Source organism: Erpetoichthys calabaricus, chromosome 3, assembly GCF_900747795.2.
Source record: "Erpetoichthys calabaricus chromosome 3, fErpCal1.3, whole genome shotgun sequence".
In the NCBI taxonomy this organism is placed as follows: Eukaryota; Metazoa; Chordata; class Cladistia; order Polypteriformes; family Polypteridae; genus Erpetoichthys; species Erpetoichthys calabaricus.
Genome location: NC_041396.2, coordinates 293864849 through 293881371, shown reverse-complemented (window position 1 = coordinate 293881371; position 16523 = coordinate 293864849). Strand labels below are relative to the sequence as shown.

At 42.8% G+C, this 16523-nt stretch overlaps 1 protein-coding gene across 1 annotated transcript; it reads left to right on the top strand.

Moving 5' to 3' along the window:
- Positions 1-5961: 5961 nt before the first annotated feature.
- LOC127527129 (uncharacterized) lies at positions 5962-10515 on the top strand. The gene is made up of 2 exons (XM_051924781.1): positions 5962-6656; positions 10494-10515. Exons 1-2 carry the CDS (start codon positions 5977-5979, stop codon positions 10513-10515), a joined length of 702 nt encoding a protein of 233 aa, XP_051780741.1. The 5' UTR covers positions 5962-5976.
- The last annotated feature ends 6008 nt before the right edge of the window (positions 10516-16523 follow it).

Sequence of the window (16523 nt, the reverse complement as noted above, 5' to 3'; positions counted from 1 at the left end):
TAGTGCCTTCAACACAATCCAACCTCTGATCCTTAGGGACAAGCTGACAGAGATGGGAGTAGATTCATAACTAGTGGCATGGATCGTGGACTATCTTAAAGACAGACCTCAGTATGTGCATCTCGGGAACTTCACGTCTGACATTGTGGTCAGCAACACAGGAGCGCCGCAGGGGACTGTACTTTCTCCGGTCCTGTTCAGCCTATATACATCGGACTTCCAATACAACTCAGAGTCCTGCCACGTGCAAAAGTTCACAGACGACACTGCTATCATGGGCTGCATCAGGAATGGGCTGGAGGAGGAGTATAGGGACCTAATCAAGGACTTTGTTAAATGGTGCGACTCAAACTACCTACAACTGAACACCAGCAAAACCAAGGAGCTGGTGGTGGATTTTAGGAGGCCCAGACCCCTCATGGACCCCGTGATCATCAGAGGTGACTGTGTGCAGATGGTGCAGACCTATAAATATCTGGGAGTGCAGCTGGATGATAAATTAGACTGGACTGCCAATACTGATGCGCTGTGTAAGAAAGGACAGAGCCGACTATACTTCCTTAGAAGGCTGTCGTCCTTCAACATCTGCAATAAGATGCTGCAGATGTTCTATCAGACGGTTGTGGCGATCACCCTCTTCTACGCCGTGGTGTGCTGAGGAGGCAGCATAAAGAAAAGGGATGCCTCACGCCTGGACAAGCTGGTGAGGAAGGCAGGCTCTATTGTTGGCATGGAGCTGGACAGCTTGACATCTGTGGCAGAGCGACGGGCGCTGAGCAGACTCCTGTCAATCATGGAGAATCCACTGCATCCACTGAACAGGATCATCTCCAGACAGAGGAGCAGCTTCAGCGACAGACTGCTGTCACCGTCCTGCTCCACTGACAGACTGAGGAGATCGTTCCTCCCCCAAACTATGTGACTCTTCAATTCCACCCGGGGGGGTAAACGTTAACATTTAACATTATACAAAGTTATTGTCTGTTTTAACCTACATTTTTATTACTCTTTAATTTAATATTGTTTTTTTGTATCAGTATGCTGCTGCTGGAGTATGTGAATTTCCCCTTGGGATTAATAAAGTATCTATCTATCTATCTATCTATCTATCTATCTATCTATCTATCTATCTATCTATCTATCTATCTATCTATCTATCTATCTATCTATCTATCTATCTATCTATCTATCTATTATATATAGTGCCTGTCATATCTATCTATCTATCTATCTATCTATCTATCTATCTATCTATCTATCTATCTATCTATCTATCTATCTATCTATCTATCTATCTATCTATCTATCTATCTATCTATTATATAGTGCCTGTCATATCTATCTATCTATCTATCTATCTATCTATCTATCTATCTATCTATCTATCTATCTATCTATCTATCTATCTATCTATCTATCTATCTATCTATCTATCTCATTTCACACAGAGAAACAGAAACTCATGGAATAAGAGAGCAAGTATTGTGGTAGACCAGAGGACTTTAGGGACCTTCAAAACTCAACTTAATGTTATTTTGGAAGAATTAAGTGGATAAGACTGGCATACCAATTATTATTATTATTGTTGTTGTTGTTGCTGTTCATGTTATGAGAAATGAAGCACTACATTGATCTCCTGGTTATTCCAAAATAGCAGAAAAATTTCCTAGAAATAGAAATCAAAATAAACAACTCCAAAGTGGCCTCCACTGCCTTCCAGCAAGTTCTCCAAACCTCCGCTCTGCCATGTGTATCAAAGAGCAGGCTTCTCGAAGCGTTGGCGGTTTTAATGCTTCATTTATATAACCCTATAAACCTGTAAATAGCAGCATTGCTGCCATCCTCTGCTGCTGAAACTCAATCAAGATTTTTTTGCCCACCCCACCAACCCGACATTTATGACAAGTCGGCCATGAGCGCTTGTGAGTGGGCTTTGCTGCGGACTAATGCCCTGCCAAAGTTCATTTTCTATCTAGTGCTGCCAGGCACTGACCCCTTGAAATGTTCATGTGGGTTTGAGATTATTGCGATTAGAAGATCCCAGGTCAGGCCACCCATTGCACTGTTATCCTGAATGGACACTGGTTTAATGGAGCCCCCTATTCCAATCCCCTTAATAAAATGGCTAATGAAAGCACTCTCTGGTAAAGAGAGCCTATAAGGCCACCCATTTCATTATCCTGCTGAGTGGACCCTGGTTTTGTTGGAGTCCCCCATTCCCAATCCCCTATTTAACAGCTAGTTAAGGCTGCATCTGGTAACGAGAGTCTGTTTAGTCCACCCCCTTTATCATCCTACTATATGCGCAATGGTTTGTTGGAGACCCCTATCCCAACTGGTCAAAATTTAACAACAAACTCAAGCTGCTTTGTCAGGCCAAGGAAGCCCCCTATAGACGTGAGGATAGGAAACGGTTTGAAAAGGCAAGGAACACACTGACAAAAGAAATCAGATTAGCTAAAAAGAGTTACGCTGAAAAGATGACAAACCCGTTTTTAGCCAAAGTCCCTGCATCAGGGTGGAAAGGACTACAAAACATCACAAATTACAGGAAACCATCCCCTTACACTGCAGTGGCTTGTAGCAGTGCTACTTTATAAGAACTGCATCTCCCAGCAGTCCTTGCAGGGGCTGCTGGGGTCAAAGGTGGTCAAAGGAGGTTTAAAAGAGGGCAGAAGGCAAAAGGAAAAAAGGTTTTGTTTTGTTTGGTGCGTTGTGTGTTGCGTTCATCTGTCCTGCTGCCTGCTCTTATTGGAACTCTAATTAATCATTGTGTCCAGGAATGTATTTGTTTGTTGGGGTCTGGATCGTCTGTCTACCTGTGCACTGAGGACTGTGTTGGATTCATTGGTTTTCCGAAAGAGTGGAGCGCTCCTGAACCATCCATCTGATTTCATCCTTTCAGTAACTACCGGTAGGACTGTGTTTTCCCTTCACCCTTTCAACCTACAGATCGCTGGGCTTAATTTCGTCACTTCCCATTTTTCATCCGGATTGGTTTTCATGGACTTTGCTGTGTGGTGTTTGCGTGTATATATGTTAAATGTAATATCGCCGAAGGGGTCAGGGGTGGTATTACTGTTTTCGTTTAGTTAATTTTGTTACATTATATGCTTAATTGTTTGCCTTTCCCAGTGTGCTTTATTGGTCTCTGTTGTGAGTGTGTGTGGGGCGATCCAAGGCTGGGGACATTCCTGGGATTCTCCTCTATTAAAATAAATAAATCACCGTCACCTTTGACGGTGTGAATCTTAGCGGCTCCTGACCGCTACAGGCTGACAGACGGATTGTTGTTTGTTGGAAGTTTGATAAGCCCCAGAATGCAATCGACATTATGTCCAGCCCGCTCAATGTACAGACCTTTACGACTCTCCCCTCCGGTCCCCCATATACACACATTCTCCCACTCAACATGCATTGAATATCTCTGGAAAGGATGTGTATCAACTCTTCAAATTAAGAAAGCATCAGGGGCCTCATGTATAACGCCGTGCGTAGAACTCGTACTATAACATGGCGTAAGCACAAAAGCGGGAATGTGCGTACGCACAGAAAAATCCAGATGCAGGAATCTGTACGTACGCAAACTTTCACGTTCTTCCACTACATAAATCCTGATCAGCGTGAAAAGTAACGTACGTGCACGCGCCTTCTGTCCCGCCCCAACTCCTCCCAGAATTACGCCTCTTTGAATATGCAAATCAATATAAATAGCCTTCTGAGAAAAGACAATGGGAAAAGCACAGGGGAAAATATAAGAATTTCAGCGAATACCAAGTGGAGGCAAAGGAAAAACGTACTATTTGTTGGTTTAAACAGTGGTATAATCAACAAAAGGAAGCTGATCGAGTGACAGAGAAACTCGAAGGCTCAAGTTCACAAAGTCGCACAGTGCCCGAAATAAAAAAGAAATCACATATCAAAGTTGCCGTGAAAAGGCGACTCGTAGCGGACCGTCTGAGTGTCATATGAAAGTTTATTAGGGTACAGACAAAAAAATAGGCACACAGTGGGGAAAAAAGCACGAAATGTCAACTTTAATCTCGAAATTTCCACTTTAATCACGTAGTTTATTTTGCCATTAAAGTAGAACATCATAAACTTCATCTTAAAATCGTTTAATTTACTAGTTTCTCAAATCCCATTGTAACTAAAGTGACACATTAAATGCTTTGTTCTGTATTTGATCTTCTATGTGCTCTATATGTGTGAATCACTAACTGCTTCTTAAACGGACTTTCTCTTTCTCCGACAGGACACATAATCCATTACATTCGAGATATTACAGGTCTCTGAATAATTAAAATACTGAGATGTATACGTGATATCTTTTTCATGATGATAGGAATGAAAGCATGTTATTAAACATGGGAACACGGTGGCGCAGTGCTTGTTCATATCTCACGCAAGAGGCTTGCTGCACCATGCGCGACCTTCGATGAAATAATTTATCACAGCAGTACTGTCTCTTTCAAACGTACTAACCTCCAATTCCTGTCCTTACTTTTCTTTCTCCAAATACCCATTCGCCACACAATCAGCTATGTAATAGACGTAATAGACGTTAAGCCATCTGTAAGCTTAGAACGCCGATTCTTCAAAACATTTAAGTAACATTGAAATATCTTCGTAGTACATGTTTAATTATTATATCCGTCTATCCTTCCAGTCAGCGTCAGCACCAGCAAGAATACAGCGCAAGGCAGGAACAATCCCTGAACTAGCTAGCGCTGCGGCACCGTGTCCTCACATGTTTATTAACAATGCAGATTGTTTAAATGAAGTTAAAGTTTTATCTGTATAATATAATCAACATATTTTGCTGCATTTCATCTTAAAAATGAATACCGTCATCATATGTAAATACGCGCTTTATAAAGTGCCACAGGTTGTGCAATATTATAACTGTAGTGCACGTTTACAGTGAGGTGATTGTACTTATAAGTAAATAGTTCTACAAGGAGCACTTGATGGACTGATTGAGTGCGTTTAGAGTTCTTGGGATGAAACTTTTTCTAAACCGCGAAGTCTCAAAAGCGTTTTGCCATGGCTGAGTCAGCGTCTGCTTCATACTGTATACCGATAATTCTCTTTCTGATCAGCTGCTCAGATCAGATTCCCCACTCAGATACAGTGATATAAATACTCTGAGTGGTGCAGCGAGAGTAATATGGAAAAAGATGATCTGCTGTTACAACCCTGAAAGAAGAAGAAGATGCAGTGAGAGTTACAACGCTAAAGCAGTTATGGTATTTGGAATACTATGGCTATTCCCTGGACCATTATATTGCTGCAGGTTAATTACAATCAGATGCATTACACTAATAAACAATATGCAGTTAGTTTCAGTGTATTTATAAAGCCGCGTCAGGAATGTGGAGCTAAGAAAGAAAGGGCGACCACACAGGAACAGTAGCACTGCTTTGACGCTGGGTGCCACCAGTCTGCAAAACTGAGTGGAGAAATTGCGTACGCCAAGGTATGAGGTACCGTGGAAATGTGCGTGGCTTTACACCAAGTTTAGGTTTTATACATTGCGATTTGAGCGTGGAAATGTTCGTATGCAACATTTCTGTGCGTACGCACCGTTTATACATGAGGCCCCAGGTCTACATGGGGTCTCACCCTCCAGCTTAAAAATCCATGCAGATCAGCTGGCCCCTGTCTTTACTCGTTTTTCAACAGATCATTCATGTTGTGATGCTGCTTATGGTTGACAAAGCCTTAAATTATCTGCTCCGTTCTGTCACCTTACACACCAGATCGTAACTTTAGATCTTCAAATGAGGATCTTCTTAGAATTCCAAGAGCTCAACTTAAAAGAAGTGGTGAGACGGCCTTCTACTGTTAGGCACCTAAAATCTGGAAGAGCTGACTGATAGAAATTTACCAGGCTGATACAGTAGAGCACTTTAACAAACTGCAATGGTGATGGACAGGTTGACAGACGAGATTAGACAGGAGTCCCCATGAACTATGATGCTTGCTGATAACATTGTGATCTGTAGTGATAGTAGGGAGCAGGTTGAGGAGACCCTGGAGAGGTGGAGATCTGCTCTAGAGAGGAGAGGAATGAAGGTCAGCAGGAACAAAACAGAATACATGTGTGGGAATGAGAGGGAGGTCAGTGGAATGGTGAGGATGCAGGGAATAGAGTTGGTGAAGGTGGATGAGTTTAAATACTTGGGATCAACAGTACAGAGTAACGGGGATGTTGGAAGAGAGGTGAAGAAGAGAGTGCAGGCAGGGTGGAGTGAGTGGAGAAGAGTGTCAGGAGTGATTTGTGACAGACGGATATCAGCAAGAGTGAAAGGGAAGGTCTACAGGACGGTAGTGAGACCAGCTATGTTATATGGGCTGGAGACGGTGGCACTGACCAGAAAGCAGGAGACAGAGCTGGAGGTGGCAGAGTTAAAGATGCTAAGATTTGCATTGGGTGTGATGAGGATGGATGGGATTAGAAATGAGGACATTAGAGAGTCAGCTCAAGTTGGATGGTTGGAAGACAAAGTCAGAGATGCGAGATGGCGTTGGTTTGGACATGTGCAGAGGAGAGATGCTGGGTATACTGGGAGAAGAATGCTAAGGATAGAGCTGCCAAGTAAGAGGAAAAGAGGAAGATCTAAGAGAAGGTTTATGGATGTGGTGAGAGAGGACATGCAGGTGTGGGTGTGACAGAGCAAGATGACGAGGACAGAAAGACATGGAAAAAGATGATCTGCTATGGCAACCCCTAACAGAAGCAGCTGAAAGATGAAAAAGATATTGTAGTTATCAGTGGAAAGACTGAAAAATCGTCCATTTTTATATTCGACTGTGAATGAGCAATTAAATTGCTGAGTAAAATTACAGAATTTAAGGTTAGGTTGCATTCCAAAGACGTCTGACACATTTTCATAACTGCTGTGCTTAGTGATCCACACCTTTATTGCAGCACTTAAAGCCCTTGCCTGTATGCAAATACTACTTGTCATTGTGTGAGTCTTTTGAAGGTTCAAGAAATTCTTGTTGAAATTTTTCCTAGTTCTTAGTATCCTTTGTTGTTTTTCTGATATGTTGGAATGCATTGTTTTGTGAGGTAGAACACCGTAAAGGAGGGAACTGAGAATGACGTTGGAGAAAATTCACTTTTAAGGAAGTGAAAAGCAGCTGAATAATTTCAGTTTGAACACAGATTCTGTTTTTTCACTCTGAAAAATATTTTAAAGTAGCTTTTCCAGCCAGCAGATAACTTTTCATCCCCATACTAATATTTGAGTGGGATGTATGAGAAAATGTGAGGTTCTCTAATTTTATTCATGCCCATAGTTACTTAAAACGAGGATGGACAGGATTAGAAATGAGGACATTAGAGGGTCAGCTCAAGTTGGACGGTTTGGAGACAAAGTGAGAGAGGTGAGATTGCGCTGGTTCAGACATGTGCAGAGGAGAGATGATGAGTATAATGAGAGAAGGGTGCTAAGGATAGAGCTGCCAGGTAAGGGGAAGAGAGGAAGGCCTAAGAGGAGGTTTATGGATGTGCTGAGAGAGGACATGCAGGTGATGGGTATGACAGAGCAAGATGGAGAGGACAAAAAGACATGGAAGAAGATGACCAGCTGTGGCAACCCCTAACGGGAGCAGCCGAAAGAAGAAGAATAACACATTATGTGAACATGGCTTTCTCAGAGCTTCATTTTAGTGCGACTCTGATATTCTATATATGCATTTGTTAAGATACACAAAGAAGGCAGAAAAAGGTTTGGGGAACTGTCCACAGTGGCGTAGCTTGAGTTCGCACCACTCAGGGTGGGCCGGTGCTTCAATTTGCTGCCCTCCAACGTATCTGAATATGTTATCCTATTTAAATAGAAAATTAAAATGACGTATAGAGACGTCATTTTGCCTAGATTTATTCATATATAGAGAAATATCAATAATTTTTCACATTTAATTATTTATAAGCATCAACTAGACAAGAATATGATAGAGACGCACTGATAAGCCGTGTTCTTATTATTAGTTTAATATAATTACGCTGCAAAAACCAGAACCAGTGTAGTGTACAGGTGATAGGAGGGGAAGTTTTCTGCGCAGAACAAGAACGCATTCGGATCGATAACGAAACAAAATAATAAAAAAGTTGTTTATCTTCCTAGAAATTATTATCGGTGTAATGTTTGTTTATTTTTGTTATTGCCTTATAAATTTCAACTGTTGTATCTGATGCTGTCACAGAATGACAGTCTGATAATTATTTTTGAAGCATTTGTGGATAAAAATCAGAGAATTGTACTTTTTTTATTCATGAGTGATATTTTTCTGAACCCTGCTGCTTACACACGAATTGTACTGAGCCTTTTGGCCAATAATGCTGCCCCCAAAAATGTGCCACCTGGAGTGGACCACCCCCTCTGCCCCTGACCGCCCACCCCTTTTATTGTATAGCATACAAAACAAAACAACTCAAAGTTTCAATAAATGACGCCAGAGCTGCGTCTGGTTCCATGTCCAGAACAGGGACAACTAAACACAAAAGGAGTTGCGCTTTTCTAATAGCCAGCGTAAATTAGAAATAACTCGAGCTCCAGTCGTTTGCAAGTGTTGGGGAATCGCCCCTTATAATGTCCAATGGACAGGTCAAAATGAAAATGAACAGCAGGTTCAAAAATAGAGATCTGAAACAGTGGGGTATTTATAGGGAAAACAAAAACAAGCAAAATGGCTACAGGAAATGACACAAGAGGTAGTGACGTCACCATAGTGGGACCGTCAGTGAAGTCGTCGGGAGGGAGCAGGAAGTGACGGTGGGAGTCGGCCATGATGAGTCCTGGAACGGGGTAGGGTGTTTTTATTTTCCGTCTTTGCTTCTGAAGAGAGAGACGTTATTACTCCTTCGTAGCCCCTTATCTCGAGTATTCACTCACCTTAGGGTTTGTTGGCTGTCTCCTACTCGTGCGAAGAGCTGGGGTCCAATAATTGAGGCCGGAAGTGACCTTAGTAGGAGGCGCGGTTAGGCAAGGGAAGCAGGAAGTATTCTAAGTTGGTTTCCCATCGGGGGATCTGTAGGAGAAGGGGAGGAAAGGTTAGTACACTTCAAACAAACCCACTCTTGTTTGCCACCCTTAGTTAAGCCCTTAGCCTGCCTCCAAAGCGCACGTGTTGACAGCATTGAGTTATCATTCTCATTCATGGTGGCTCCACAGCCCGTACTCACTCCTACTTTCTCTGCTGTTCTTTTTCTGGTTTTCTGTGGTGCCGATCTGCGCCCCCACCACCTGATCAGGGCACCATGCAGTCCCTCCATTAATGGATTAAAGGCCAGAGGTCCAGATGACCAGCATCATCATGTAAATCTTCCATGTGAAGCCTGAAAATCATGAGGACTGAGTTGGATCATTTATGGTAGGTAGAATGCCCAGTGGGGGCTGGGTGGTCTTGGGACCCCCTGCAGATTTTGTTTTTTTTTTTTCTCCAGCCCTCTGGAATTTTGTTTTTGTTTTTTTCTGTCCGCCCGGCCATCACACCTTACTTTATTCTTTGTTATTTAGTATTGCCTAATCTTATTTTTATATTTCTATTTTTTTATAAACTTTTCTTTCTTCATCTTGTAAAGCACATCATTTACATAAAAATGTGCTCTAGAAATAAATGTTGTTGTTTTGTGAAGTTCCTTTATGTTTCAAACAAGCCCCAGTCTTACCAGTCCCCAAAAGATGCAGTATAACAGGACTGAATGACAGCAGATCTGTGGTCACGAAGACCTTTGAGTGACTGGTGTTAGCTCACCTGAAGGACACCACAGCTCCCTTCTCGGACCCCCCTTTCAGCTTTCTTATTGACAGAACCGGTCAGTGGATGCTGCAGTTGACATGGGTCTGCACCACATCCTGCAACAACCCAGGGACATACGCAAAGATTCTGCTTGTGGACTTCAGCTCTGCATTCAACACCATCATCCTGGAACTCCTCCAGGTGAAACTCACCCAGCACTCTGTCTCTGCCTCCACTGCCAATAGTGAAACATCAGGGGGAAATCACATCACGCAGTCACACGATCAACATGGGCGTCCCCACTGCTCTTCTTCCTCTGTATACTAATGACTGCACCTCTAAGGATGATGACAAGTAAGATGACTCAACCATCAGTGGGCTTATCAGGAATGGTGACAAGTCTGCATACAGATGGGAGGTTGAGCAGCTGGCCCTTTGGTGTAGTCAGAACAATCTGGAGCTAAACACGCTGTGGAAGATGACAGTGGACTTTAGGAGCGCCCCCCCACCCCCCCATACTTAACACTACTGTGACAGTTGTGGAAACATTCACATTTCTGAGATCCATAATCTGTCTGGGACTGAAAATGGGAGGCCAATGTACGACCCATCATAAAGAATGGCACAACAGCAAATGTACGTCCTGCGCCATCTGAGGAAGTTCAACCTTCCATAGGAGCTGCTGATTCAGCTCAACACAGCAGCAGTCAGTGAGTCTGCTCTCCGCTCATCTGTAACAGTGTGGTCCGGATCAGTGACTAAAGGTGACAAAAACAGGCTACAACAAATAGTCAGGTCTGATGAACATATCATCTGTGCCAGTCTGCCCACCTTACAGGACCGGAGTCATGAAATGGGCTGGGAAAATCATCACTGACCCCTCACACCAGGGCCTCAACCTTTTTGAACTTCTTCCATCAGCAAGGCGTTGTATAGTCATGGCCTAAAGTTTTGAGAATGACCCAAGTGTTGGTTTCCATAAAGTTTGCTGCCTCAGTGTTTGTAGATCTTTTTGTCAGATGTTTCTATGGTACACTGAAGTAGAATTACAAGCAGTTCAAAAGTTTCAAAGGCTTTTATTAACAATGACATGAAGTTCATGCAAAGAGTCAAAACAGGGTAAGTCAAAATTATGTTATCACTAATGGATTATTTTGATCTCAACCACACCTTTCCAGGTTGATGGACCATTGCCATGGCCTCCACACTCTCCGGATTTGACACCCTGTGATTTCTGGTAATGGGGTCTGGTGAAGGAGCTCTGATATCAATGACATGAAGGACAGAATACAGACAGTTAGTGTTCCCCTCAGAATACAGACATCTGTTCCCCCTGAAATGTGTGTCCAGGCTTTAAAATGGTACTGTTGCTCGTTGGTTTTTGTGTGCTGAACATGATGGCAAACAGGTTGAGACATTCCTATAAATCATATGAAGTATGTTTTGTGAATAAATTGTTTCCACCATTCAAATGTTAACATAATTTTGACTCACCCTGCTATCTTCAGTGTTGGCCCTTCTTTCTTTTTCAAGACCTCTGCAATTCGCCCTGACAGGCTGTCCATCATCTTCTGGGCCCAATCCTGACTGATGGCAGCAGCCCATTCTTGCAGAATCAATGCTCAGAGTTTGTCAGAATTGGTGGGTTTTTGTTTGTCCACCCACCTCTTGAGGTTCTCAATGGGGAGTTTCCTGGCTGTGGACCCCAAATTTCGATGTTTTCTTCCCCGAGCCACTTAGTTCTCCCTTATGGCCCAGTGCTCCATCCTGCTGGATTGTTCATTGTTGGTCACCAAACTGTCCTTTGATGGTTGGTAGAAGTTGTGCTCAGAGGATGTTTTGGTCCCATTCTTTATTCCTGGCTGTGTTCTTAGGCCAAACTGTGAGTGAGCCCACTGCCTTGGCTGACATGAATGGTCTCTGGATGCCTTACTGTTGGCATGACAGAGGACTGATGGTAGTGCCTCTCACCTTTTCAAACAATCAGAAAGGGGATTCATCAGAGACAATGACTTGACCCCAGTCTCCCCAGCAGTCCAATCCTAGAATATCAGTCTATCCCTGATGTTTTTCTTTGCTGCCCTTCTTGACACCCACCAGGCCATCCTCCCAAAGTCTTCACCTCACTTCCACCTGCCTGCTGCCAATCCTGAGCCAGCTCTGCCCTGGTGGTGACCGCAGCTGAATCCACTTTAGGAGACAATCCTGGCACTTGCTGGACTCTCTTAGGAGCCCTGAAGCCTTCTTCACCTCTCTGTTGTAACTCAATCAGCGTGACAGAGTGACCTCCAGCCTTGTCCTCATCACTGTCACTCGTGTGAACGAGAGGACCACTGAGGTGAAGTCAGCAGGTCCCTTTATGGCAGGGCTGACATGAAGTAGTTTTTAGGGATGAAGTTCATTTTCATGGTAAATAGGGACTTGGCAATTAATTGCAGTTCATCTGATCCTCTTCAGAACATTCTGGAGTCGATGCAAATTTCCATCCTAAAAACTGAGGCAGCAATCTTTGTGAAAATTCATATACAATACAATACAATACAGTTTATTTTTGTATAGCCCAAAATCACACAGGAAGTGCCGCAATGGGCTTTAACAGGCCCTGCCTCTTGACAGACCCCCAGCCTTGACTCTCTAAGAAGACAAAGAAAAACTCCCAAAAAAACCTTGTAGGGAAAAATAGAAGAAACCTTAGGAAAGGCAGTTCAAAGAGAGACCCCTTTCAAGGTAGGCTGGGCGTGCAGTGGGTGTCAAAAGAAGGGGGTCAATACAATACAATATAATACACAGAACAGAACAATTTCTCAATATAGTAAGAAATAAAAAATATAAATTTTAGAAGTACAGAGCAGAATTTAACAGTAGATGATATATCCCATAATAAGATTTGGATTTGTATAGAGTCCTGGAGACCTCATCCTTCAAGCTGCCTCCCCATTTTGGCCATTCCATGGCTGAAACAGTGCTGGGCCAGCCAATCCGATGAAAGGACCCCTCTTTCCCACGATTCCTGCGATCCTCCATCAGAGATGACTTTTCCTTAGGCAGGCAAAACAACTTGGCAGGTGGGCCGTGGCACCAAGTGCCTGATTTGAGTACCGAGAAGAAAAACAGAATAAGTGAGAGTTAGTATACAATTATAACTGTCATGTTACTTATGTTTAAGTGCTAATGACTAACAACTGAGATGCAGTCTGTACAGTTAATCAGCAGCTCTAGTCAGGGTGTGCTAAACTGAAGTAGTGAGTCTTTGGCCGGGATTTAAAAGCTGAGACCGAAGGGGCATCTCTTATAGTAGCAGGCAGACCATTCCACAGTTTAGGAGCCCTGTAACTAAAAGCTTGACCTCCCACTGTTATTTTATTAATCCTTGGAATCATAAGCAGACCGGCATCTTGAGATCTTAATGTGCGCTCTGGTTTGTAAGTCATGATAAGTTCAGACAGGTAAGCCGGACCTCAACCATTTCATGCTTTATATGTTAAAAGAAGGATTTTGAAATCTGCCCTAAACTTAACCGGGAACCAGTGTAAGGATTTAAGAACTGGAGTTATGTGTTCGTATTTTCTTGTTCTTGTAATAATTCTTGCAGCCACATTTTGGATTAACTGGAGGCTGTATAAAGAACAGTTTGAACATCCAGTGAACACATTGCAGTAGTCAATCCTACTAGAGATAAATGCATGAATTAGTTTCTCAGAATCCTGTTTATTTAAAAAGTGCCTTAATTTCCTAACATTTTTAAGATGGAAGAAACATGTCTTGGACAACTTTGTAATATGCGCTTTAAATGACATGCTAGAGTCAAAGATAACTCCTAGATTGCGGGCTGATTCAGTAAAATTGACTGGGATTCCAACTGAGTTAAATGATGACAAAATATTATTGTGATCAGCATCATTCTCTCCATCAATTAACATCTCTGTTTTATCTGTATTTAAAGACAAGTAGTTCTTATTCATCCACTCCTTTAATTCACTAACACAACTAATTAAAGACAACATTGGAGAAACTTCGTTTGATTTAAATGAAAGGTATAACTGGGTGTCATCTGCATACGAGTGAAAATTAACACTATGTTTCCTAATGAGAGATCCCAGTGGAAGCATGTAAAGTGAAAACAGTAAAGGTCCCAGTACTGAGCCCTGCGGGCTCATATCTGTGTCATTCTCAAAACTTTTGGCTACGACTGTAGATTAATATTAAGCAGATGTAAGAACAATTTCTTCCCACAGGCCATCAAGCTCACAAATGGTTATTTCAGCTTAATCAGGATGGGCACCACACACCCACCCAGCCCCTCCAGGCCTCCCAGGGTCTTACAGAACCGTTTACATCTTATTAATACTTCACCACATACCCTAAGAACCATAGCTAATTATCGCTATATTAATATACTGTTAAATAGCAATAAAATTAAAAAAACATACATACTGTTTAAAAAGAATGCAGTCCTAAAACATACATCTTCCACACATATGTTGCCTATGCTCTAATTTCCTAGCTCAAAAAAGTCAAGTTTTATTTGTCTTCAATTTTTTTTTTGTTATAAATTGTTCTGTTTGTATGGAATGATTGCAATAAAATTAATAAATAAAATAAAAAAAAAAAAGTCAAAAAAGACTTCAAAATGAAAAGACGGGCCACAAGGCTCCAAAACCAGCCTAGCCTCAAACTCAAGACCCAGGCTTTTGGCCTGCAATTGAGGTTAAAGGGAAAGAAGAAAGAAAAAAGGAGATGGCGGATCGTGGCTTAGCCGGTGCTATAGTGTAGACACAAGTGGTCAAGAAGTAGCCCCAGGGTGAGCGAGTGGCCAGTGCTTATAGGCTAAGGTCGCTCCTGATCCTTGAATGCTCCAAGTAGGTGCCTGCTGAAAAGCCGATGTATGGCGGCGGGACAAAGGAGCAGGGCCCAAGGGGTTCCCTGATCAACACCACAGTATGATGGTGGGAACGTGAGGCAGATTTTAAAAAGTGTCGAACAGACCTAATGTGATTCTGGAAGGAGGCACCAAAATTCCTGAGCGGTTTTAAAGGGTCGGGTCCTGCCAGCATTTTAACTATGGATTTGAATCATTTGGGTAATTTAATCATTTATTGAGTTTTAACGTCCACAAAAGTCACTAGTTTTATTCCGGATTATTTATTCATTCATTTCTTTCAAGACTGCATTGTCGGTCTGTGACTGTCGATGTCCCGGGATCAAGGGAGTATGTGAGCTGCAGCCAGCCTCATCACTGGCATCTGACTATAGATAGTCTTCTTCTTCGTGTTTAGGCTGCTCCCATTAGGGGTTGCAACAGCAGATCATCTTGTTCCATATCTCCCTGTCCTCTCCATCTTGCTCTGTCACACCCATCACCTGCATGTCCTCTCTCACCACATCCATAAACCTTCTCTTTTCCTTTTGCCTGGCAGTGCTGACTATAGATAGCCTACTGTGGTTTAACTCGTAGGAGTCAAAGTGTTAAGAAATCAATTTCAAGTGTAAAAGAATCAAAGGACAGCGATAAAGAGTCCACCCTGGGATCCCCGTATAATTGAAATACAAAGCAAAAACAACAAAAAAATGTAATAACTGCAGAGACGTCTTTCCAGACGTGAGTTCAGGACTGAACTGGCAAAGAAGGTGGGGCTTCCAGTTTTCAGTCCTCCTGGCAGGAAGAGGCGGGTCCAAGTGCATGGACACCGGACGTGAGGTCAGCAGTGTTATAGCTGTCAGTCATCCGGTCTGCAGAGAGAGGAAGCGACAAGGGCATTAGGACACAGCGCCAACCCCTGGAGTGGCAGTAGAATTACAGTGCCAGCTCTACTAGAGTGTGTAAACGCGTGACACAGGACCGAAAAACAATCATCAAGATCAAAGCAGCCCCCCCCAAAGGCGTTTTGTATTTCTGTTTTCTTTTCTTTCTGATTTCCTGTTTTGTTCATCGCTTTCTGTACTTTTCGGCTCTCATTTGTTTTTTTATTTCATGTGTTTGCTATTCCCTTGACCATGTTTTCCATCTTTTTGTGTGCTCTGAATGATCTTTTATGAAGTGGGCAATCATCATTTACAGAGCACAGGTACAACATTAAAAGCAATCTGCCTTGTTTATGGGATGTGCATAGCAGACCGTGATGAACTGTGTTTGAACTCACCGATGTTTTATACAGAGCAGTGCCGGGAGGTCCTGTGAGTGGCACAGGGTTTTCCATTTTTGTTTCAACCCCATGTATTTTGTCTGTTTCTCTTTTCTGTTATCTACGTTTTAATGGGCGGCATCTGGGCCAGGACTGAATATGGATCTCTACCCGTGTGATGGAAGGTGTGAGGGAAATGAATATTTTCTCTTCCAGTATGCTAGATGGCAGCATCCCGGGGTTGGGATTCCCGCAAAGACACCTGCAAGGCATGCTGGGACCTGTAGTACTGTGGGGCAGCCCTGTAGGCCAAGGGGAGCAGCCGGGATTCACAATCCCTACTTTCAGGGACTCCCATTTGACCAGGAAGTGCTTGCAATAGAAGGGTTATAGTTAATAGATTGTGCTCAATCTGAGCCTGGCGAGTTGTAGTCGGGTGTGGAGGATGGATGGAGCGTGCCTGGCAGGTGTGGAGGAGATGAAAGAGAGAGAAGAAGGACTGTATTTGTGTTTATGTCACATTTGAAGCCTTTTAGAAAAAGTGTTTGTATGAATACACCTTTGATTTAAACTGTCTATTGCGCCCCCTAGTGGTCAGGACAGGTTGACAGACGAGATTAGAGAGGAGTCCCTGTGGACTATGATGTT

Coding starts and splice junctions, on each gene's coding strand:
- LOC127527129 (XM_051924781.1), top strand. CDS start 5,977: ATGATGCTTGCTGATAACATTGTGATCTGTAGTGATAGTAGGGAGCAG. Junction 6,657..10,493: donor ATGGATGTGGTGAGAGAGGA/CATGCAGGTGTG, acceptor CATCTGTAACAG/TGTGGTCCGGATCAGTGACT.